Source organism: Eschscholzia californica, unplaced genomic scaffold (genome assembly GCF_041429995.1).
Source record: "Eschscholzia californica isolate CP2 unplaced genomic scaffold, dmEscCali1.0.p SCAF_4, whole genome shotgun sequence".
Taxonomy (NCBI): domain Eukaryota; kingdom Viridiplantae; phylum Streptophyta; class Magnoliopsida; order Ranunculales; family Papaveraceae; genus Eschscholzia; species Eschscholzia californica.
This window is the reverse complement of record NW_028238461.1, coordinates 36,325,547-36,347,621: the sequence shown is the minus strand read 5'-3', so window position 1 is coordinate 36,347,621 and position 22,075 is coordinate 36,325,547. Positions and strand designations below refer to the sequence as shown.

The following is a 22,075-nucleotide window of genomic DNA, read 5'->3' as shown; positions in this document are numbered from 1 at the left end:
TAAGAAGCCTTTTAAACCCGTGAAGCCCAGGTGTGCCAAAACGGACAGTATCACTAACAGCCCGGAAGGCTGGTCCGTACCATCCTATAACACGTTATCAGCACGATTCGCTTTACTGTGATGTGATCTTGGGAGGGTGTGTTGTAAAAGCAATCCCACAGTGGTGGGAGACAGGAGTGTGGTGCTCCTCTTAAGAGGTTAAGCACCCTTCCCTAGTGAGACCTTTTAAAACCGTGAGGCCCACGTGTGCTAAAACGGACAGTATCAGTAGCAGCTCGGAAGGCTGGTCCGCACCATCCTATAACAGTAGGCTCTTATTCTTTTTATGCAAAATATATTGATGCCAAAATCTGCAATGAATCAAAAGTTAAAAAGTATGCAAACATATGTACCATTTGAATTGTTTTCAAGTCCATCACAAGACAAGATCACAAGAAACAATAAAGCAATCAATCAAAGAAGACCAAGACCATATACACACATTACATCATAAGTGCTAGTTGTGCAACATTCTGAAATGTAATGGTAGGAAAATGTGCCATTCTACACAATTTAATGGTCATCTTTTACCAAGTCTCTGAAATTTGTGTTATGACAAAGGCCAAATGATATGAAGCTAAGAAAACATAGTTTTGTATGAGGTTTTACTTTCACATCTCAATCCTGTTATCTCTACTAATCTCTTCATCCAAAGAAAGCAACTCCGGTTTGCAATTGAGAAAAAGACCACTCAAAGAACAACTACATCTCATCTTCAATCTCTTTTGAAATTTTCAAAACAAACAGACTAAACAAAAAAACATTCAATTAGAATCAGAAGAGATAAAAAGATGAATATGTTCAACAAAGCTAACATTTTCAGGTCTATCCTTCTTTCTCACATACCCTTTTGCTTCTTCTTCAGAATACCTACAAAATCCCTTTTCTCCATTTTTCTTCCAAAGTTCTTCTGCATAATTTCTATGCCCATAATAAACAAAAGCTTCAATCTTTTTCATCTCTCCTGAACCTTCAAATCCTTCTTCTCCTGCTGGGCAAATCTCAATGCGGAGTCTCTCGTAATTTCCAGTACTAATTCCTTCTAATTCGTCCAATCGATCTAACCCTAATTTCGTAACTGAGTAAAGTTCGCCCCAAATTCGATCACCTGAACCAGGGAAATTGAGAAGGAAAGGAATATGAAATGGACCACAAACCATTGGATATTTCTTGAACGTACGATATACTCCAAGATATACAGCATCCCCTGTTGGAATCATATCTTGTATCAGATAATGGTTGGGGAATCCTTGTTTTAGGGTTCCATATGTGAAAACTAGGGTTTCATTCTCATTCTGAGTTTGATTAGTTCCCTCTGTACCCATCTTTTACTTTTTCTCTTGCTCTTGTATTCTGGTCGTGGAAATGGTGGTGAGTTTTATGGGAGTTCGAACGCGGCACCCACCTTTATGTGGCTGTACTTCTAAAAGAGATGTAGAAGTTGTATTATGCTTAGCAACAAAACTCGATTTTCCTAATAGTACTGGAAAAATGATGTAGCCACTCAAATTCAAGTTAAATTTGGCAAGAAATCCAAAATCTAACGGCTGCGATTGATTAATAAACTTTCTCTTGATTTATGTTCTAAATCGTGAAGAAATTCGAGCGGTTGAGTGGCGACTCCCTTCCAAATTTGCTTGCAGTTTCGGTTGCTCTATCACTACTGGGCCATGACTGTACCGTAATAAAAGACGTGTAAGTATAACATGAGTAGTATTGTTCACTGTGATAACTATTAGTCAAAATTTATTAGAACATCTCTAATGCAAAAGTGCAAGTATAATATGAGTAGTATTGTTCACCGGTGATAACTATTAGTCAAAATGTATTAGAGCATCTCTAATGCAAAATTTTGAGGTTAGTCCCCATATTTATCCAGTGTCCACATTTGGTCTCCAAGACTATGATTCCGTTAGCCAAACTTAAAAGTCAAGCATTTGTTCCATTTTTACCCTTCATTCCAAAAGTAATTAGATATTTTTAGTTCCTTTCTCTATTGATAGGAAACCAGTTGTTGGCGACTAGTTTCACAAAAATAATATTTTTCTTCTTCCACCACCATAGTCGTTCACCATCACTGCTGATGTTAAAATTTGTCCTTCTAGTTCAGTCAGATTAGTGAGACCGTAATGTTGAATCCCGCTTTAAATGAAGAGACTGCGTCATTGAATTTCTTTTTGCTCATCTCGATCTCGAGAGAAAACCTATAGGAGTTCTAAAATCTTTTCGACACTCAAGACAGTTAGATTGTCCTTGCAGTTAAAATATTGAGTATTGAGTAAACATGGAATTCATGTGAACGTGAGACGTACCTCTTTCGGGGCGAGTTGATTTCCTTTTATAGGTTGCTTTAACCGACTTTAAAGAAACGATGGTGATGAGGCGGTTGAGATCCACCGTGTTACATTGAAACTACTATTTCGTAACCCGAAGATGTTATTATTTTCCTTTGGGGTTATCTAGTATCTTTGATAACTAGAAGTTACCTTAAGGTTGTTCAAGGATTCTTGATATATTATGTTTCATGTTTGATAAATTCTTTAAATGAGGTTTCCTCCTGTAATGACTCTTGAAGCCTAAGTTTATTAAATACTTTAGATCATCACCGTTTGGGATCTTTGATTAGATTCAGAAGTAAGTCGGGTATTGAGGTATCTGCCCTACTGATGTGGACCTCCTAGTCTTCTCGCAAACCCACGCCAGACCTAGTTCTATTTGAATCCAGGCAAGACTTAAGGCGCATAGAATAATCGTACCGACCCCCAGTTCTTCTGGGCTACCATGGATCCCACTAAATTTAATAACTGACATAATAAGAAGCCCTACCTTTCATATCAGCTCTTCCTTGGATCCCTGCTCCGCATACTAGCTCTCCCTCGGAGATTTGCCCTGCTAACGGGTTTAAAATTTCAAACACGAACCAGGTTAGATATCAATCCATATTCAAGACACTTTCAACAAATGTCATCTTGCCAACATAAAGGCTAAACATCTGATGATACAAAAAAGTTGTCATCAGTTGACTAAGGTCAATGAGTCAAGAGAAGACTAAAAGCCCGTGGGTCAACCCGCGTCACGTCAGTAAGGGAGGTCGAATCCGAAGATGGTTTACCACTCAAGCCCAAAATTAGGGGGTCAGCACGATTGTGCAAGGCGCCTAAGCCCTGCACTGGCTCAAATACGACCAAGTCTGCTCTGGGATTTATGAAAGGCTAGGGAAGTCCATGTAAGCAATGTTGATGCCTTAAGCCCTAAATATGGGAAGGCAGAAGCGTGCCAAATGCTGGCTGACTTAATTTCAAATCTGATCAAAGATCTCAGTCGGTGAAGATCTATAGTATTTGCCTAACTTGGTCTTTAAGAGTCTCCGAAGGAGTGAAGATCTCCTCGACTCAGAAAGTTATCTATCAAGGATCCTAGCACAGAGGAACTCCTGAATATTTAAGACACGAGATAAACTCAAAAGGAAACCATAAATCTCCTGAACTACCAAATAGTGGTCCTAATACAACACGGTGGATCTCAACCGCCTCATAATCACCGTGTATTGACAGTTGGTTCAAAGTAAAGTATAAAAAGGCGTCAAATCACCTCGAAGAAGGTACCTTCACAAAGAACTTAAGGCTCATTAAATACTCAATCTTTTATCTACAAAGGCAATATGACTGTCTTGAGCGCCGAAGAGGTTTTCGAGCTCCTTGTAGGTTTCCCCCCAGGTTTCCAAAAGCAGGAGTGGAACGAGATTGATCATGGAAGGAATCAACGAAGCAGAATCAATCAATCAATCAGACATAATCCTGCATCAAGTAATCTTTCTGCTGACTGATAACCAGATTGACAAATTTTGACACCAACAACATCATTTTTGCAACACAAAGGTAAAAATGTCATGCTGCTAATATTAAAGGGTAAATCTGTCATTTTAAACATATAAGGGTCAAGTAGAAGGCAGTCACTTAATTCTTTATCTCTCGTGACGATCAAAGGGTGCACACACTTTATTACTTTTTCCTTTTAGCGGCCCAAAGAGTCAGACAAATATTTATTTCTAGAGTCAGTCAGTTAACATAACCCGTACGGATCTAACTCCGACGACTCTACGATTCGCACCATACTTCAACCACTCCTTTTCACGTTAAACCCAACAACATATAAAGATGAGTAGTGGTGGTGAGAATATGCAAAAGATATGAAATAATTCGACGAATGTCGTTTGCAAATGACTGAGTAGTCCGATGGGCCTTCGTTGACGATGACCCCAAGACAAGTTTCTTTTTTTTCATTGACGCATAAGGTTAACATTTAGGTAAAAAATTGATCCTCATTAATTTTTTGTTTCCCCGAAACACCGCCAGGAAAAATATAAATTGAAGGGTATAAAATTTGTGCAAGTGGGAAACACGTTGTGAGTTTTTTGTGGGTTTGCGAAAAATGCGATCGATCTTTTGTATGTGAAACACGTGTTTGAACTATTTTTGAAACCAACTTTTAAAAAAAAACTAATTAGATTTAAAAAAATAATTAGATTAAAAAAACAAAAACAAAAAACTTATTAGATTTAAAAAAACTAAAACTAAAAACCAATTACATTTAAAAAAGAAAAAAAACATTGCCCGTTGAATGTGCTCCAACAACCATATTTGGCCCCCTACATGATCGTTGGAATCCCCAACGGTCATGTTGGGACCCCTGCAGTCGTATCAATCTGTTGGTCGACTGAAGGGGAGAGTTGGGATTGAGCTTCAGCTCAGCTCCCTCCAACCCAGGTTGAAATGAGCGACCCAGGCACAAAATTCAAATTTTAGACCTGAGTCGCGCCCGGGTTGGAGTTGCTTGTATTTCTATCGTGTGGTTTAATTAAGCCACTGATTTGGGAAATAAGAAAATTATCCGTGGTGCAAAGACTTTATGAAAAAACTGGTCAACTTTAGTTGACCAATATATTTTTTGATTGTTGTTGGGAATCAAATTTTGTTCAACATTTCTTCTCCATACCGGCAAGGGCCGCCGGTAAACTGCCATTGTCGGCGACCTTTTTTTTCCAAATCCTTTTCTCTCATCTCTCTATTTTCGATCACTAAATGTGGCAACCACCATCATCACATCCCTCTTTTTTTTCGCTCACTATGTCTCTCTCTCTCTATCGTTTTTTCTCCCTTTTACTACCTCCCTCTCTCCCTGTATTTCATTCTCTCTCTGTCTCGCTAAGACTCGCGCTACCTTAACCCTAATCCTCTGTCTCGCTAAGACTCGCGCTACCTCAACCCTAATCCTCAATCTCGCTCTCATTCTTTCTTTCTCTCGTGGTTACAGACTTCGTGGTCAGCCGACCATGATATTTACACAGTAGATCTCGTGGATCGGTCAACCACGAAAAATTTCTTAGTCTGTTGCTGGTCGACTACGAAACTTTTCGTGATCGACCAACCATGAAACCCTCATCGAGGACTGGTTGCAGCGAAGGGAATGCTTCCCTTTGCGGGATAGGTGTGTATGCAAAAGAGAGAGTGAGATGTAAAGAGGGACTGTGAGAGAGATAGAGATATAGACCGTGTGAGAGAGATATAGACCGTGTGAGAGAGAGAGAGTGTGAGAAAGGGAGATAAACAATGAGAAAGGGAGATAGACAGTGAGAGGGAGAGATAAACAGTGAAAAGGGAGAGATAAACAGTGAGAGAGAGAAAGTGAGAAAAAGAGATGGAATGTGAGTGGGCGAGGGAGCTGGAGAGAGTGAGAAGACTGAGAGAGGGAGAAAGAGGGAGAGAGAGCAACTGGAAAGAGAGGGTGAGAGGTTAGAGAGAAAGAGGAAAAGAAAAAAAAGAAAAGAAAATGGCGGTAGAGATGGTGCCTGTAATTGAAGAAGAAAAAATAGAAATAATTTATTTCCTATTGAAATGTATTTTCCCGGATAACCTTCTAAATTTTACATCTTCCTTTTAAAATTGTTCACCCGCATAATATTCTTATTTCCCCGATCAGCGGCTGGCATTCAATTAAACTGCTACGAGCATCTCCATGCAACACTCAATATTAGAAACTCTGAGTACCACATAGGATTTTTAGAGTTTTTGTTTGAGAACTCTCTCCAATGCAACACTGTATTTGGATCTCTAAGATGACGTGTCGAGGGTGGAATAGAGATATCTTAGAGCATCTCCAATGCAACACTCAATCTTAGAAACTCTGAGTGCCACCTAGGATTTTTAGAGTTTTTTTCTTAAACTCCTCTCCAATGCAACACTCTATTTAGATCTCTAAGATGATGTGTCGAGGGTGGAATAGAGATATCTCAAGAGGACACTCTAGAAATAGAGTGTCCTCTTGAGATATCTCTAATTGTCCAACTCATCAATATTTGATTTTCAACCAGAAATCGAGTCATCTATATTTTTTAAAATAACTAATTATTTATTGACAAAAATAACTATGCCACATAAGTAAATAAGATAAGTTTAGAGTTTTGCATTAGAGACAAAAAAAAAAATGAGGATCTCTATTAAGGCCACCTAGGAGTGAGAATCTCAATTGGAACTTGACACATAAGATGAATAGAGATTTTTATAAGTTTTGCACTGGAGATGCTCTTAAGAGGACATTCTATTTCTAGATAACTTAATATTTTTTTACAAAATAACTACGACAAATAAGTAAACAAGAAGCTTCTTAATTAAGCCAAACAAGAAGTCAGAGGAGGTGGATATGTTGAACATTTTCTATGTGAAGGATCTATTAAACGCAAAAGGGCAATGGAATGCGAGACTCATAGAGAATATTTTTGATGATCTATCGACTAAAGCAATACTTCAGATTCCTTTGAATAACATGGGTATGGAAGATAAATTGATATGGGTACACACGGAAAAGGGGAATTTTACTACGAAATCATTATATACTTCAATATCTAGAGCAGCACCGAGTTCCTCATCAACCAATGAATTACCACATGGTTTGACATGGAAGAAATTATGGAATAAAAACCATTGGATGCCGAGAGTCCAAACATTTGTATGGAGAGTATTACATAATGCTCTACCTACAAAATCGAGAGCTTTGAAATTTAACCCAGAAGTCTCAAAAGTATGTGCAATGTGCAAAGAAGCAGAGGAAGATATAGACCATTTGTTCCGAAAATGTAAAGTATCGAGGGAGTTATGGATGAGTTACCCTTTACACTTAAGGGTAGATGGAGATGAAAATTTCAAATCACTGGTATGTAAATGGTTGGTGGAAGATGAAGAAAGCGATATCATTGATTTAAGAATATATGTGGCATGGTGCTTGTGGAAAGCCAGAAATAAATGCACATTTGAGGACATTAAACGAAACATTTACCGAATCATTCAAGAGGCACAAATCATGTTGCAAGAATTCTCAGGTACTGAATTCAACTCAGATAACAGGTCAGACCCAATTCCTCAATTGGTTTATCGCTTTTGGGATCCACCACAACCAGACAAGTTGAAGATTAACTTTGATGCATCATTTTTTCGTGGTCGAGCGGTAGGGGCAACAGTCTGCCGAAACAGTGGGGGAGTCTTTGTTATGGCAATGGTTCAAAGTTGGTGAGCAACATCAGCTATGGAAGCTGAAGCTAGAGCTGCTAGGTTGGCGGTCTCTTTGGCAATGGAGCTCCCGGAGTATGAATGTGTAATGGAAGGTGATGCGATAAATGCGATCCATGCTTGTTCAAAAAATTTGGAGGAGTCTTCATGGAAAATTAGAGCGATCATTATGGAAATTCAAAGTGAAGTATGTAATCTCCAGAGTAGTACGTTCCAATATTGTCCTCGTGAAGCAAATATGGTAGCACACTTGTTAGCAAAAGATTACTTTAATGTTGATCTAAATCAGACTGTGGAGATTTATGATACTCCCAGATCCATTGTAAGTCAATTGGCGACAGATTTAGCCAATATGAATATTTGCTCTAGTAGCTAATAAAGTCTGGCAATAGCCAATTGTCATCAAAAAAAAAAAAAAAAAAAGTAAATAAGATAAGTTTAGAGTTTTATATTGGAGACACAAAATAGTTAAAGATCTCTATTTTTGTCACTTAAGAGTGGAAATCTCAATTGGAACTTAACACGTATAACGAATAGAGATTTATGTTTACACAAGGAGGTCGCTGGGAATATCATTTGCCAATCTCGATTTTCCATAAAAAGTGAAGACTTCTGAGAATTTCCCTTTTCCTATTCCAATTCGTAGCAGCTATACAGATTCAATCTGTTCACACTTTAGCTTCTAATTCGTAAGCAAAGATTCACCAACAACCCCACTTCTGACGTTACTTACATCTCTGACCTCTGTCTCTCTCTCTCTCTCTCTCTCTCTCTCTCTAAGTTCTTGATTTATTAAAGATCTATGACAGACTTTCCAATTTGACGTACTTTCAGTTTTTAGCGATCAGGTAAGTCAACTACAGATTCTGCTTTCTTTCCCTTTTCTGAATTCATTCTTAATTTAGGGCTTACTTTTCTTTCATTTATTAGAATTTTTACCTGAGTGTCATTCTAAATTTGATATCTTTCACTTTCACTGAGAACTGATTGAATTCTGTTCCTCAATTTTGTGATTCTTTTTTCTTCTTTTGTGGAATTAATTAGAACGATTTCCATAATAAAATTTCTAGGTTAATTGCAATTTTTCACTTTTTGATTGTTTTGGTATAAATTCTTAGTAAAAGAGTTGACATTATTTTGTTCTTGTTTTTGTTTGTTTGTTTGTTAATTTATAGAATGAAATAGGGAGTATGATTCTTTTGTTACTCTTTTTAGCTTCTACTGTTTGCGCCTTAGTTTCTTCCTTGACACTGTCTATTTGTAAGCATATCAATGCACAACCATGACTATTCAAAACCCTGAATTTTTCTGAATTGAGGACGAACAGAAGGTAACATGCAAGATTCTCGTGGAAAATCTTCTTCGGGTAGTAAGCAGTTGATTCCAAGAATACCTACATTTCCCAATGTAGTAACATCCAGCAAGAGTTCTTTGTATGGAAATAGTGATGATGGGTTGTTAACTCCATCTGATTCTCCAAGAAGGTACTACTCAAGCCATTTATAACCTGTAAAAAAAATCACTTTTTGTTCTTAGCTAATCTCGTATTTTGTCCTTAGGCACAACGGTGGAACACATTTTGATTCTATAAACGTGGTAGGAGATACCCGTGACGATGTAAATAATATAGTGGACAGAGAAGACATGGTATTTTTCATTTACTATGTATTCCCTTCCAGGTTGCTAATATAATTAAGTAGTTGGCACATTGTTGTATGTCTAATCAACTATACAAGCAGGAACTTTTCTCGAAATCCAGGCATCAGACGGAGGAGATTACGTTGCTTCGCAAACAAATTGCTGATGCATGTCTTAAGGTATGCAATGAAGTATAATTTATGGGTGTTAGCTCGTAAGCATTTTCACTTTAGTGTGAACAGATTCTTTTCACTTGCTGGAAAACTTATGGCATGCTTGTGTTTCCAGGAGCTTCAGCTGTTGAATGACAAATACACTTCGGAGAGGGAATTTTCTGATCTAAGAATGGTTGGTGAACATTGTATTTTTACGTGCTACTTTTCTTTCGGGTTTGAATATAAATTGCTAAAATACATGTTTTCTGTTAATGATTGTCTAGTTCATCTTTTGAGCAACAGGCTCTTGATGAGAAGCAGAAAGAAGCCATAACTTCTGCTTCAAAGGAACTAGCTCATAGAAAAGGCGACCTTGATGAAAATATAAAACTGATTCATGAACTAAAGGTAATTTTTTGCCTCGAACTTGTGACTTGTGCATTTGCAATCTATAATTGAGCTGACAATCTAACTAAAGATAATAACAAGCACTACCCATACTTGATCGATAAAAAGATGAGCATTAATTAGTTTTTCATTCGTGGAAGTGTTCTTTTCCTTATACCTACTAGTTTGGGGCCAAGTTAGTGTTTGTACTAATGCTTCACCATGGGGCACGTAGCTAAGTAATTTGGATTGCAGTTGTCACTTCCTACATAATATCGTGAACTCTGATTGGTATTGTAGCACTTAAACTTCCAAAAGTAAATGTGCTTAAAATCTTCTATGTAATTCATTATATTTGTACTCTTAACTGGCTACTCACGCCTTTCTCATGCTCATATTATATAAATTCATGTTTCTCAGCATCCTGATCCTTGGTACGTTACTTCATCTGCTATTTTCAGATCGTAGTCTCACAACTAGAATTTGTTAAGATATGCGATCGAGAAGAGTCCAAGATATATGAAGATCTAAATGATATTATTTCATATATTTAGGATATCTTGTAATTATCTCTACTAATGTTATTTGATATATTATATAGTTTCAAAGTTTAGTTAGGAATCACAGAAAGTTAGGGATTATTTGATAATGGTAGAGATATATTGAAATAGTGACGCGATAATTTAACGTTGTTCGGTCAGAAAATCACGAACTACATCCACTGAGAAAGTCGTGAATGGGTTTTGTAATAGTCACCACAATCTCAAGTTTGATTCGGTATATTGGTCAGACGCAACTGAACAATAAATCCATAGAACCCCACTCATATATAGAGTGGATTAGGGTTTCCTAGTTTCCTTGGATTACCAACTAATCTAGGAAACTAGACAATATCTATTTTATAGTATTAGAAGAGATAATTACGAGATATCCTAAATATATGAAAAAATATCTTATATATCTATAAAAATATCTTGGACTCTTCTCGATGGTCAGATTTGCTCTTCTCGATGTGTCAAATATAACTCACCTATCTTAAGCATGTCATTTTCTACTTTAACGATGTTTATTTACCAAAAAAGGAAACACTTTGATTCCACATTCTCCTTTGATAAAAATAAATTGCTCATCAAAGAAGTCTTACTTTTTAAAAATTGACTAGGTATGATTTCGTTAGTGTTGTGATTTTAGTTTTTACCTGTGGTTCAAATTTTAGTTATTTTTGTGAGAATAGTCCCACATGGGAGAAGGGGTAACTAGCAACCGAGAATATAATGTATAGGTCCTCTCCACTCATTGGCAATTGGTTTTGAGTTGGATGACCACAAATTTAACATGGTATCAGAGCTAGGCCCACACGTGATTGGTTTAAAAACCACACGTGCTCCACGTCACCCGGAACAAAAAAAATACACGTGTTAGGCCAACCACGTGCCACATGTGAGGGGGGCGTGTGAGAATAGTCCCACATGGGAGAAGGGGTAATTAACAACCAAAAATATCATGTATAGATCTTCTCCACTCATTGCCAATTGGTTTTGAGTTGGATGACTACAAACCTAACATGGTATTAGAGCTTGGCCCACACATGATAGGCTTAAAAGCCACACGTGCTCCACGTCACCCGAAACAAAAAAAACACGTGTTAGGCTAACCACGCCACACGTGAGGGGGCGTGTGAGAATAGCCCCACATGGGAGAAGGGGTAACTAGCAACCAAGAATATAATGTATAGGTCCTCTCCACTCATTGCCAATTAGTTTTGAGTTGGATGACCACAAATTTAACAATTTTTACATTTTGTCTTCACAGGCATACTGATTTTATTTCCTTGAGAATTCCCCTTAGCTGGTACTTTAACCAAATTTATCTGTGGCTGATAAATACTTGCATCTTCTCCAGACTGTAGAGGAAGACAGATATATCTTTACATCCTCTATGCTCAGACTATTGGCTGAGCATGATATTCGACCTCATGTGATAAATGCTTCCTCTATTTCCAGCAGCGTAAAGGTATTATAGCAACCTCTGACGTAGGTGTATTATTTCTTGTGAACTGTGAGACAATATTGTTAGATATTGGTTTATCCACGTCCATGTGTTGTTCTGATACATGTTGATTTAGAAGAAACATAATAAAGAAGAGAGGAACGGTGATAGTCACTTCCTTAAGTACTTATAACCTCATTTTAGTATTTCATGACAAAGACGTTCTTACCTAGAATGGATGGTTTTATTTCTTCTGATATAATATTGTTTCGTAATAAAGAGGTTCCTACCTAGCTTCATTTGAGTATTCTCAGTTAATATTGTTTATCCACGTCAATCTGGTGATTCTGTTACATTTTGATTAAAAAGGAACATAATAGGGAAAAAAGGAACTATGCTTATTAGTCCCCTAGTACACATGGCTTCATTTGAGTAGTTAATGATAAAAACGTCTTCTCACCTAAAATGAGTTATTAGTTATTACTAAAATTGTTCACATTAAGATAAACCAACTGGTTGGGTGGTTCCATGTGTTACTTCCCATCGAGGACAGCGGGTTGGGTCCTTGGCAAGGATCTTGGTCCTTTATAAAATCATGGCAAGGATCTTGGTCCTTTATAAGGTTGTTCTTTTTTTCTTTCTTAGTAGGTAATATATCTACTAGACCAACTCTTATACCTGTCTCATCTACCTTTGAGAGTCTCTAGGATAGCATAACTATTAAGTTGACCCTATCCTGGTGTTTAAATTCGTTGAACTTACATTAGCATGATCAGAGCACGAGTTCTCATTTCTTCTGTTGTATCCTTACTTCTTAGGATCTGCGTTTGTATGTTGTATAACTTTCAGTATTTGATTCAACTTATTAAGTTGCCCATGAATAAGTTGCCAGGCTTAAGTGTTAATCCTGTTAATCTGTTTGCAGCATCTATATGATCAGTTGCAATGGAAGATTAGAACTTCTCATGTAAGTATCTTGTTATCGAACTTTCTTTCTTGTGCTGTAAAATTACATGATTGTCGTGTCAAAGAAAAGGTACATGACTATGGTGGGAATAATTATTAGTTCCTACTATTTTCCAATTCTGTTCTGTTTATCTTGATTGTACAGTTGATTTGTCCAATCCCTATGACGGCATACTGGTAATGGGGATATTCATATGCACTTATGTCTTACTAGTACTTCCATATTGAGCTGTTACCTCAATAAACTCCTATTATATTTTTGTAAAGAAGCTCTTTTACAATTGAGCACTGCAGATGTGGATACGTCGGCAACAAAAAGATTATGGTAGTTTCCTCTCCTTAGTTAGGTTGACGATTCCTAAACTGTAAAATGAGATACATTCTGCTACACAGGTTTAGTCCTATGGTACGACATAACTACTGGTTTTCAGCTTTAGTTAATGGCTATGCCCCCCTTGATGTATGACATGCTGTCCTACACAGTATTGTTTCAGAAGAACATCCTTTCGACGGTTTAACCCTAGATGCTTGCAGTTGTTTCTACACACATTAACAAACATTAGCAGTCAATAGATATGCTTCTTTCCATCAGTGAACATCATAGTGGAAGGCCCATAACAAGTGCTGCTACATGAAATGGAGGCGTATTGGACCAACAAGTTAAAGTAATCTGTTACTTCTCATTGTTATTTTTCGGAGTACTTCCTCTTTATTCGATTGCCTCCAGGTTCTGTTGCTCCAATTTCTATGTATTTTGCATGATGAGTTTGAGCGACCCCCATATTGGGTGTTTTGGTTACTTTATTCCGCGAGAGACTGCTTTTTCCCTTTCTCTGTGTAACTTTCTCTTCTAGATGTAAACATATTCTCTAGTAATAATTCGGTTCTCTTTAGGTGTGAAGTGTATAATTATCATCATCCTTCTAATTTTTTTATTTTATTTTTTCATTTTCATGGATGCTCCAATCTCCATTACAGGCTAGTATTGTTGATATAAACTCCAAGCTAGCAATTCAAACTGGGGACGGAAATTTCAATAGAGAGAACCGGCTTTCAGATGTATCAAACAATCAACCTCTTGAAAAATCCGGGGTATTGCATTGGCACGATTTAGTACCAAGTTTCATATACTACTGTTTTCATCAAATTTTCTCATTTTTTTCTTTTACTAATTCTTCTCCTTGTCTTTTTGTTTTTATTTTTGGTGTAGGTCTCCAATATATTTTCTCCAGATAACCTCTATGTACATGAACATCATTTAGATTCAGCTTCAAATATGTTGAGATCTCATCTGGACCATGATCCTGGGAATATCAAAAACCCAGAGCCAGAACTTGAGATGCAGCAGCATAGGTTTATTGACGGCAATTTACGGGCTTCCAGAATTGATAAGTTAGTACATGTCATCTTAAGTTTATGGTCACTCCAAATTTGTGCTTGGTTAGTCTTAGGATTAACTAGATGGCAAAAAGGTTACTAATGGTTGTCATTGTCTAGTTTGGTTTCCTGTGAGATGGTTTTGATGGATAAGCAAGTTGAGCCGTATATGTCAAGTTCAACTTAAGTAGCAGTACTATAATTCTTTTGTTACTATAAGTTCATATAATTGTAGTATTGAAGCTGGGTTTTCAACCCTAGAGTTATGTTAGCTTTCACACGCATGGATAACTACTAGGGCCAAGCAAGTCTTTCAGTCTTTAAACATATCTTTTTATTTGTGAAGGGGAAATTATTTCACCATGTGTGGCTGTGTTTCATATAGTAATGTCTGCATCCTTCAGAAACTTGTGCAGGCGAAATTATTTAACCATTTGACGTGGTTCCTCCAATGTTTCTCATTTCGTCATGACCTACTATATGTTTCTCTTACATTTGCCACCCAAAAACAAACTGACCTGCTGTTTAACTCTTGTTCATAGTTCAGTTGGTGGATCATACATATTTTAGCATAACTATCTTCTAGAGAAGTTGATACACCGTACAAGTTGTTTATGGTTCTAATACAGTGTTATTGAGCTGTTGAGCATTTGCTAAAATTTTGTTCTTTTCTGAAGATTAACCAGTTACTCACACATGTATTCATGAGTGTTGCTTTCACAGGAGAAGTGAAGTTTCTCCAGAACCTGAACCTCAGGAAAGACATTTTGGGAACCCAAATGGTGAAACATCAACAGGATCCCACTTTCTTATGATGGAAGACCATGGATCCTATATCTCCGAAGGTAACTATAGCTATTTTGTTATTAGTTAGTACTGAAACCTGCCCCATAGTTCAACTGGTTAACCTTCTTATGTACAAAAATGAGGCTGAAGCTTACTCCCTGGTCACATAATACAAATGTAATATTGAATAATTCCTTGAAATCTGAAAAAAGCTAAATTCCAATAGGAGAAGGCCTACCTGGCATAGAAGGGTTTCAAATTATCGGTGAAGCTAAACCGGGCAACACTCTGCGAGCGTGTGGCTATCCTGTACGGGGGACAGCCCTATGTATGTTTCAGGTATTCATTTCTATTTTCGTCTTTTTATGATATTATCTTGTTAGTGCCTGGTACAACTGCATTATTTGTACTGAGCTAGTCTGCAGTTATATAATGATGACAAAGTACTTACATGCTCAAACATATCTGTATTGCGTATTTAGTGGGTTCGTCATCTTCAAAATGGCACCAGGCAGTACATTGAAGGTAAGTAGGACACTGGTTTATTCGCTAGAACAAATGGTTCTATATTTCTGTATCTTTATTAGTGTCTGAATTTCCGAGGAATTTTTACCTTATGTTACTCAAGTTTTCTTGCATTTGTTTTGTGCTTCAGGTGCTACAAATACGGATTATGTAGTCACTGCTGACGATGTTGATAAGCTAATAGCTGTTGATTGCATTCCGATGGATGATAAAGGAATCCAGGTATTTTTCAAGTCTATTATGGAAGAGCATTTAGCCTTACCAAGTTATAAGCTGTGATGCTCCTTCAAGAAAACTGTTAAAACTTTTTTCTTGCCTTCTCTAACATTCGTCATTTTAGTTTTCCTTTAAAGTATGACTGTATTCAAACGGCTCTTGCATTTGATTTTCAAACCCATCTGACTTCACCATTGTAAATTTTTGATATATTTAAGCCCGTGCAACTGCTCATAAACTGATGATGAAACAAACCAAGTAAAGCTTACTTGCCGGACTTGAACTGGAAATCCTTTCGAACATTTTTTAATCTTTTACGTGGCAGCTGAATCAGGTTCTGTTAATAATGGTGTTCTTTCTGTAATGGTTTTTTAGTTTGTATCTTTTTTCATCAGTCTAGTACTTTGAAACTTGGCACATAAAGATGTTAGTTTTTTTTTGGTTCTTACTTTCTCTTTAATAACAAACTTGTTAAAACTGCTTTGAATATGGACCGATATCTATCCTGGTTTACGACCCAAAAACTGTTCTCTATTTTGGCTCGACCTGTTAATTGTGTTTGCCTAGTCTTGTAAATGGCTGTTACAATGTAAAGGGGGACATCCTATTTTCGGTTTTGAAGGTAGAGTTAGGGGCGGCTGAGTTCTAGGGTTTTATCGAGTTACTAATACTAAAACCCTTGACAATTCTCTGTAATCTTGTTCTTCATAATGAAAATCATCACACCGTTGTTCGCCATGCAGTAGGTTTCACCAACCGAACCATGTAAATCTTTTCTGTTATGTAATTGGTTAATACCGTTATTGCTTTTCTTGGTTTGCTTGTGTATTACTGCTAAATTACATTCTGTGTAGGGAGAATTGAAGAGGCTTTTTGCCAACAATCAGGAGAAAATAACGTGTGGTGAGTACGTTTGTAGTTAAATTTATTTATTTATTTTATGGTTGGCTAATGAGTAAGATAAAATTTTAAGGATGGTGAACATATTTGTACAGCAAGTGAGCAAGTCATTGGACCCTTCATCTGATTCCAGTGTCCTCCCTAAGCGGCTAAGCCTGCATACTAGATTTGTCTTCTTGAAATGAATAAGTTATGTTAGTTTTATATAGTTGGAGCATTCATACACTAACATTACTTGACTCTTTCTATTTTCACTTATATGCTCGATGAAAATTTCCAGCTCTAATCAGCTGTTATTCACTTAAATATGCCATACATGAATTTTTTGTTGGAGGAGTTTTCTTTGAGATAACACTCTACGTACTTGCATATATAATGTTTCTCACTAAGAATTCAGTAAGGTGCTAATATAAGCAGTCTTAAGAAGTACCACCCAAGTTGACTTTTTGCATCAAGTTCCAATCTGTTGGTCTTTATACGTCATTCCATATCATTGCAAAGATACTTTGGTTAGAATTGGACACACTGTATTAACTATTAAGTTTGTGGACATCCGACTCAGAACAATTTGGCAATTCCTGTAGACGCCCTCAATATTATATGCTTGGTCATGAGACCTCTCTTTTGTCCATGAACCATGTAGACTATCCTCACATGACAGTGTGGCATTCTTTGATCCTAATGTCTTTTTGTTGGGAGACGTGGATATGTGTTATCATTTGGCATATCACGTGCGGACCTAGCTTTGGAAGCATATTATATTTGTAAGTCATCAAACTCAAAACCAGCTGATAATGACTAGAAGCCCTAGAATTATATTCTTTATCACGAGGTGTCTCTTTGTTTGCCTTCATGTATGTTCATTTTCGGATAGTGAGCGTCATTTTATTACTTTAGAGCTCTACCTAGGGGTTTCTGTCTACTTTAGGATCTACTTGGGAGAAATTACTTCCTACAGATCAGTCAATGACTCAATGGTGAACTATGAATTAGAAGATTAGTGGCATGCCCTTCATTATAAGCTATGTTTTAAATATCTTCAGTTGTCTTCTTAATGGAAGCATGGTACAATTTTCTAATGATTTTGGGAGCAAGTGTATGATTTATATCTTTACCACAGATCTTGATATGCAAATGGAGATTGAGAATTACATATCTGCAGGCCGAGCCACTTTTGACGTCCTTCTGTGGGTTGGTCGGGTTAGTATTTGTTTTTTGTTTGTAGCATTCTAGTTATATCCTGTCTCTTCTTTTTGTAAATTAGAAATCTATTAGCATTTTTGTTTTATACTTCTATTTCAAGTTTTCAACGTAACATCAAGATGATCATGGTAAGTTAATTTCAATTGGTGGATGACAATTGATAATTTGGTGTTCTGCGAGGCAATTTGCTTACACGATTGAACGAGATACCTGACGCAGGGAAAAACTCGAAAAGGGTTTAGATCTATGTTCAAAACTTAGAAAACTTGAAACTCACTAAGAGGAAAGAAAATACTGAAATTTTATTGATAAAACTGAATGAATGAAACAACCATAAGATCCCCTTTATATAGCTTTAGGGTTTCATGAACCTAATTAAATTAGAATTACAACTTCTTAATAAATAAATTGTAGAATCTCAAGAAAATGGAAAACTACCTAAGAAATACATTCAAAAGGAAAACTTATTAAAATTGTACAAGAACTACCAAAAGTCTGTTTTGAGGGCCTAAACGATGGAATTTGACCCCCAAAGTGTGCCGAAAGGTGGTGTTGGCCACAACTAATGTGCCGAAGGCTATTTCGCACCAGTGCTCAAAATTCGTCCAATTCCAACACCAGTGGCTTCAATTTGTACCGTTTCAGTCACTTGCCTTTATTTTTCGCCGTATCGATTCTTCCATATATTTTTCAGCAGCACTGGTTGCAGGTTCAGGATTTTAAGAGATTTAAATCTAATACTGATTTTGATTTTGAAACGGTTAACAAATGTATTGGAAAAATAGGAGGGTTATATTAGATTCTCACACATCAAGAGACTACACCGTCCTTCATATTTTTACGGGTTATTTAGTGTATAGACCCCAGTTATTTACCTATATTAGGGATCCACCCCCAAAACGATAATGCTTTAGGGGTTACCCCCCATTCTCTATTTTTCCGTCAAAAGCCTGTTAAGTTGCGAGCGTGCCAGTCACGTGAGCTTCCTTTGACAAATTTGCCCTCTCCATCAGCTTTACTGTTGGGGGTCCTTCCCTAAATAGTTGTTTTATAGTGGGGGTCCTTCACCATTTTAATACTACTTCCTATCTTTTCATAAGAAAGCTGTGATTTTAGTGAAAACAAAGTTCAACTCTCTTCCAATTGAGTAACTAGGTCGAGGTTTAACTTGGGTTTGGGAGCTCAGCTATAATGGAGTTTAGAAAAGAAGGTTTCATATAAATGCTAGCTAAAATTGGAGATAATTGTTAGGTTTAAGTCATTATGCTCAATTTTAATGTTTTCTTTGTAAATTTGTGTTCTTCGATTTAGTGCTTGATCTTGAATTTAAGGTAATTAAGCAAAAGTTCTTTGCTTTTGAAAAAAATTCAAAAGTTTTTCAATCTTTTTCTCTTTTCTCAAGATCAGATTGTTATTCATGTAATGTAGTTGGTATTTCAATCTTTTTCTCTTGATCTTGATCTTGAACAGATTGAAATACCAACTACATTACACGAATAACAGTCTGATCTTGAGAAAAAGAGAAAAAGATTGAAAAACTTCTGAATTTTAGCTGGCATTTATCTGAAACCTTCTTTTCTAGAACTCCATTATAGCTGAACTCCAAAACTCAGGTTAAACCTCGACCTAGTTACTCACTTGGAAGAGAGTTGAACTTTGTTTTCACTAAAATCACAACTTTCTTACGAAAAAGAGGAAGTAGTATTAAAATGGTGAATGACCCCCACTGTAAAGCAACTATTTAGGGAAAGACCCCAACAGTAAAGCTGGTGGAGGGGGCAAATTTGTCAAAGGAAGCTCACGTGACTGGCACGCTCTCAACTTAACGGGCTTTTGACGGAAAAATAGAGAATGGGGGGTAACCCCTAAAGCATTATCGTTTTGGGGGTGGATCCCTAATATAGGTAAATAACTGGGGTCTATACACTAAATAACCCTATTTTTACTTCTTGGAAAATGTAGTTTATAATATCACGGTGGTTATTATTTTTGGTGCTTCCAATTTCATTCTGTTAATATCATTGTTTGTCGATTACATCTTTTCTTGTTTGAGCTCCATGCTGAATTCCATCCATACTCTTTGTAGTAACGTGTAAGATTAACTTAAAGTTCGTCATTTCTTTCGTTTTCTTTTCATCAAATTTCTGAAGTATAATTTTCGTCTAAAAAATGTTCAACAGACAGATTCATCTGGAGATTGGGAGCCGAGAATTATCATTCTAAAACGTTACAGCTACCAAATTAAGAATATGGATGATGTGATATACGACGAGATTTATTCCGCTGACTTATCTGTAAGTACTTTACATGTGATAGCTTCTCTAATACTAAGAATAGAACACATTTGGCAATTTTGGCGTTCAGATGACATTCTCTTTCTAGATCTTCTTGGTGAGCCAATGAAGTTAATAAATGGATATAATGGAGAAGAATGGGGGCAGCTTAACTTTCAACTAAGAAATGCCATATTGTTGTGTCAAATTCTCATCCTATTCTAACCTCTTTATAACGGATTAGGACCTTGTTCTTACGTGTCTTGGTTGATTCGACTAGGCACTATCCATATACTTCACGATTGAACTTCTTGACAACACAAGAAAAAAGAATTTCTTGAGGAGTATATCTTGGCAAGGGTCTGTATCCTTTCTCATTTCTTGAACAATTACAGGAAATCAGCGATAAAAGTGAAATGCTAAAAAAAGTAGAGATTCTATACTTTTTCCTGATTATTATCTCTTAGAGAGCTCGAGTGTTTGACTATATTGCCATTTTCGCCACCATGCACTGAAATTGAAAATACAAAATTCCAAAATTGAGACGTTTAATATTTTGTTGTTGTCGATATGCAGATTAAAATTCCTTGCGGGCTTACGACCCAATTTGTTTTAACATCATCCAATGGGACTTCTCATCCATTCAGCACAACACACGATGATGTTCGGTACATGCCTACATATTTTCTTCTTTTACTTAATTTTATGTGTCATGTCCTACTTCAAAGTTCATCTGTTTAATACACAGTACTATTTCATACCATAAAAGCTCTTCTTTTGTGCACTGGACTGAAACCTCCAGTTTTCACCTTTGATATAGGATATAGGACAAGTCCTATATAGATTTTCTACCGGCTACTATCTTCTCATTCTTTTCTCATCTATCATCTAATTCGTCTGAAATTTGATTTGTGTAGAATGCGCGATACTCTTGTGTTGACCATGAGAATCTTCCAAAACAAGGTACACCTATTTGTACCACAACTTTTAGGAGTAAATATTGTACCAAAAACATATACAGTAAATGCTACATGTTTTTTTCTTTTTTCTTTGCTTTGTTTTTTCGACATGGTATTTGCTTATTTACTAGCGATATAAGATAAAGACCCGTACGGGTATAGTCACTTGAAACAGGTACGGGGTGTATCAGATGACAATATAATTTCTCCAAACTGGACGAAACTTGCAGTGCTACACATTTGTTTCATGTCTTAGTTATCTATTTACTTGCAATTTCGTTGCTTTTGAATAGATAATTATAACCGACATAAGTGATATTTTTGTGCTTCAGAATTAATTTATCTGGTTTTCGAAAAACCAATCTTGATTTTAATCTTTTCTTTGACAGGCTTTAGATGACAGGAGAAAAGGAAAAGCATAGAGAATCTCAAAAGCATTTCAGCTCCTTACAGAACTTATGATCAATTCTTTCCTGTACAGAAAATGATCATGATACCTGCATTTATGACATTTTTGGTTTCCAAACAAGAAGAATAAAAAAACACACTAATGACTGTTCAGTAATAAAAACGTATATAGTTTTTTTCTTCATTTTCAATTATATAAAAAATTATAATTTCTTTTCATGTTGTTGTGAAAAGATATTTTTTCTGTATAATAGTTCCTCGTTGAAAAGACTTGAGCTTCGGCTTTCTTTTGCAACAAAAAGAAGCCTCAGCTTTCTTTTAACGAAAAGAAAAGGAGGACTCAGGCTTTCATTTCGTTCCACAATTTTTAACAAGTGTGTCTCTGTAGGCGTCCTTTCATTTTGCTCTTGGGCCTCCGTGGCAGAACACTCGCACCGGGATTAAACACCGTCCGAGTGCCCTACAAACTACAATTAGTGAGTCGACACTCAGAGAGAAGTGTCAAAAAAGGGAAGGGCTAAAGAGCAAATATTTTAACAACTCCTCACTCTTGTGAGTAGGTGTCATTTGAATTTCATTGCGTTAGGAAATTGATTGATTGATTGATTGATGGAAGACAAGTGATTGGTTGGAATAACCATCAACCTACTTACAGTTATATGTTACAATTCTTTGATTTTCCATACAAACTA

At 36.5% G+C, this 22,075-nt stretch overlaps 2 protein-coding genes and 1 pseudogene across 4 annotated transcripts; 2 read left to right on the top strand and 1 right to left on the bottom strand.

Moving 5' to 3' along the window:
• Positions 1 to 733: 733 nt before the first annotated feature.
• LOC147544385 (putative gamma-glutamylcyclotransferase At3g02910 pseudogene) lies at positions 734 to 1,462 on the bottom strand (annotated as a pseudogene). Its single transcript, XR_015224386.1, has one exon. The product of XR_015224386.1 is annotated as a putative gamma-glutamylcyclotransferase At3g02910 pseudogene (transcript).
• A 5,276-nt stretch (positions 1,463 to 6,738) lies between these two features.
• LOC147544384 (uncharacterized) lies at positions 6,739 to 7,605 on the top strand. Its single transcript, XM_086635689.1, has one exon. It carries the CDS (start codon positions 6,739 to 6,741, stop codon positions 7,603 to 7,605), a length of 867 nt encoding a protein of 288 aa, XP_086491815.1.
• A 421-nt stretch (positions 7,606 to 8,026) lies between these two features.
• LOC147544383 (uncharacterized) lies at positions 8,027 to 21,567 on the top strand. Of its 2 annotated transcripts, none has more exons than XM_086633191.1 (20): positions 8,027 to 8,449; positions 8,929 to 9,085; positions 9,161 to 9,248; positions 9,341 to 9,418; positions 9,528 to 9,587; positions 9,698 to 9,802; positions 11,684 to 11,794; positions 12,696 to 12,737; positions 13,715 to 13,828; positions 13,947 to 14,128; positions 14,837 to 14,958; positions 15,126 to 15,238; positions 15,382 to 15,424; positions 15,555 to 15,646; positions 16,495 to 16,543; positions 17,661 to 17,740; positions 19,924 to 20,037; positions 20,593 to 20,684; positions 20,934 to 20,979; positions 21,365 to 21,567. In XM_086633191.1, the coding sequence occupies exons 2-20, from the start codon at positions 8,937 to 8,939 to the stop codon at positions 21,395 to 21,397; spliced, it is 1,713 nt and encodes a 570-aa protein (XP_086489317.1). In that variant the 5' UTR covers positions 8,027 to 8,449; positions 8,929 to 8,936; the 3' UTR covers positions 21,398 to 21,567. The 2 variants fall into 2 exon arrangements, with proteins under 2 accessions (XP_086489317.1, XP_086489316.1); XM_086633190.1 differs by having other exon boundaries at positions 8,920 to 9,085.
• Positions 21,568 to 22,075: the final 508 nt, after the last annotated feature.

Excerpts from the sequence above, each read along its gene's own strand:
- LOC147544384 (XM_086635689.1), top strand. The coding sequence starts at position 6,739 with ATGTTGAACATTTTCTATGTGAAGGATCTATTAAACGCAAAAGGGCAA.
- LOC147544383 (XM_086633191.1), top strand. The coding sequence starts at position 8,937 with ATGCAAGATTCTCGTGGAAAATCTTCTTCGGGTAGTAAGCAGTTGATT. Across the intron at positions 13,829-13,946 it reads AACCTCTTGAAAAATCCGGG|GTCTCCAATATATTTTCTCC; the intron begins GTATTGCATTGG and ends TTTTTGGTGTAG. Across the intron at positions 14,959-15,125 it reads TGGATCCTATATCTCCGAAG|GAGAAGGCCTACCTGGCATA; the intron begins GTAACTATAGCT and ends AAATTCCAATAG.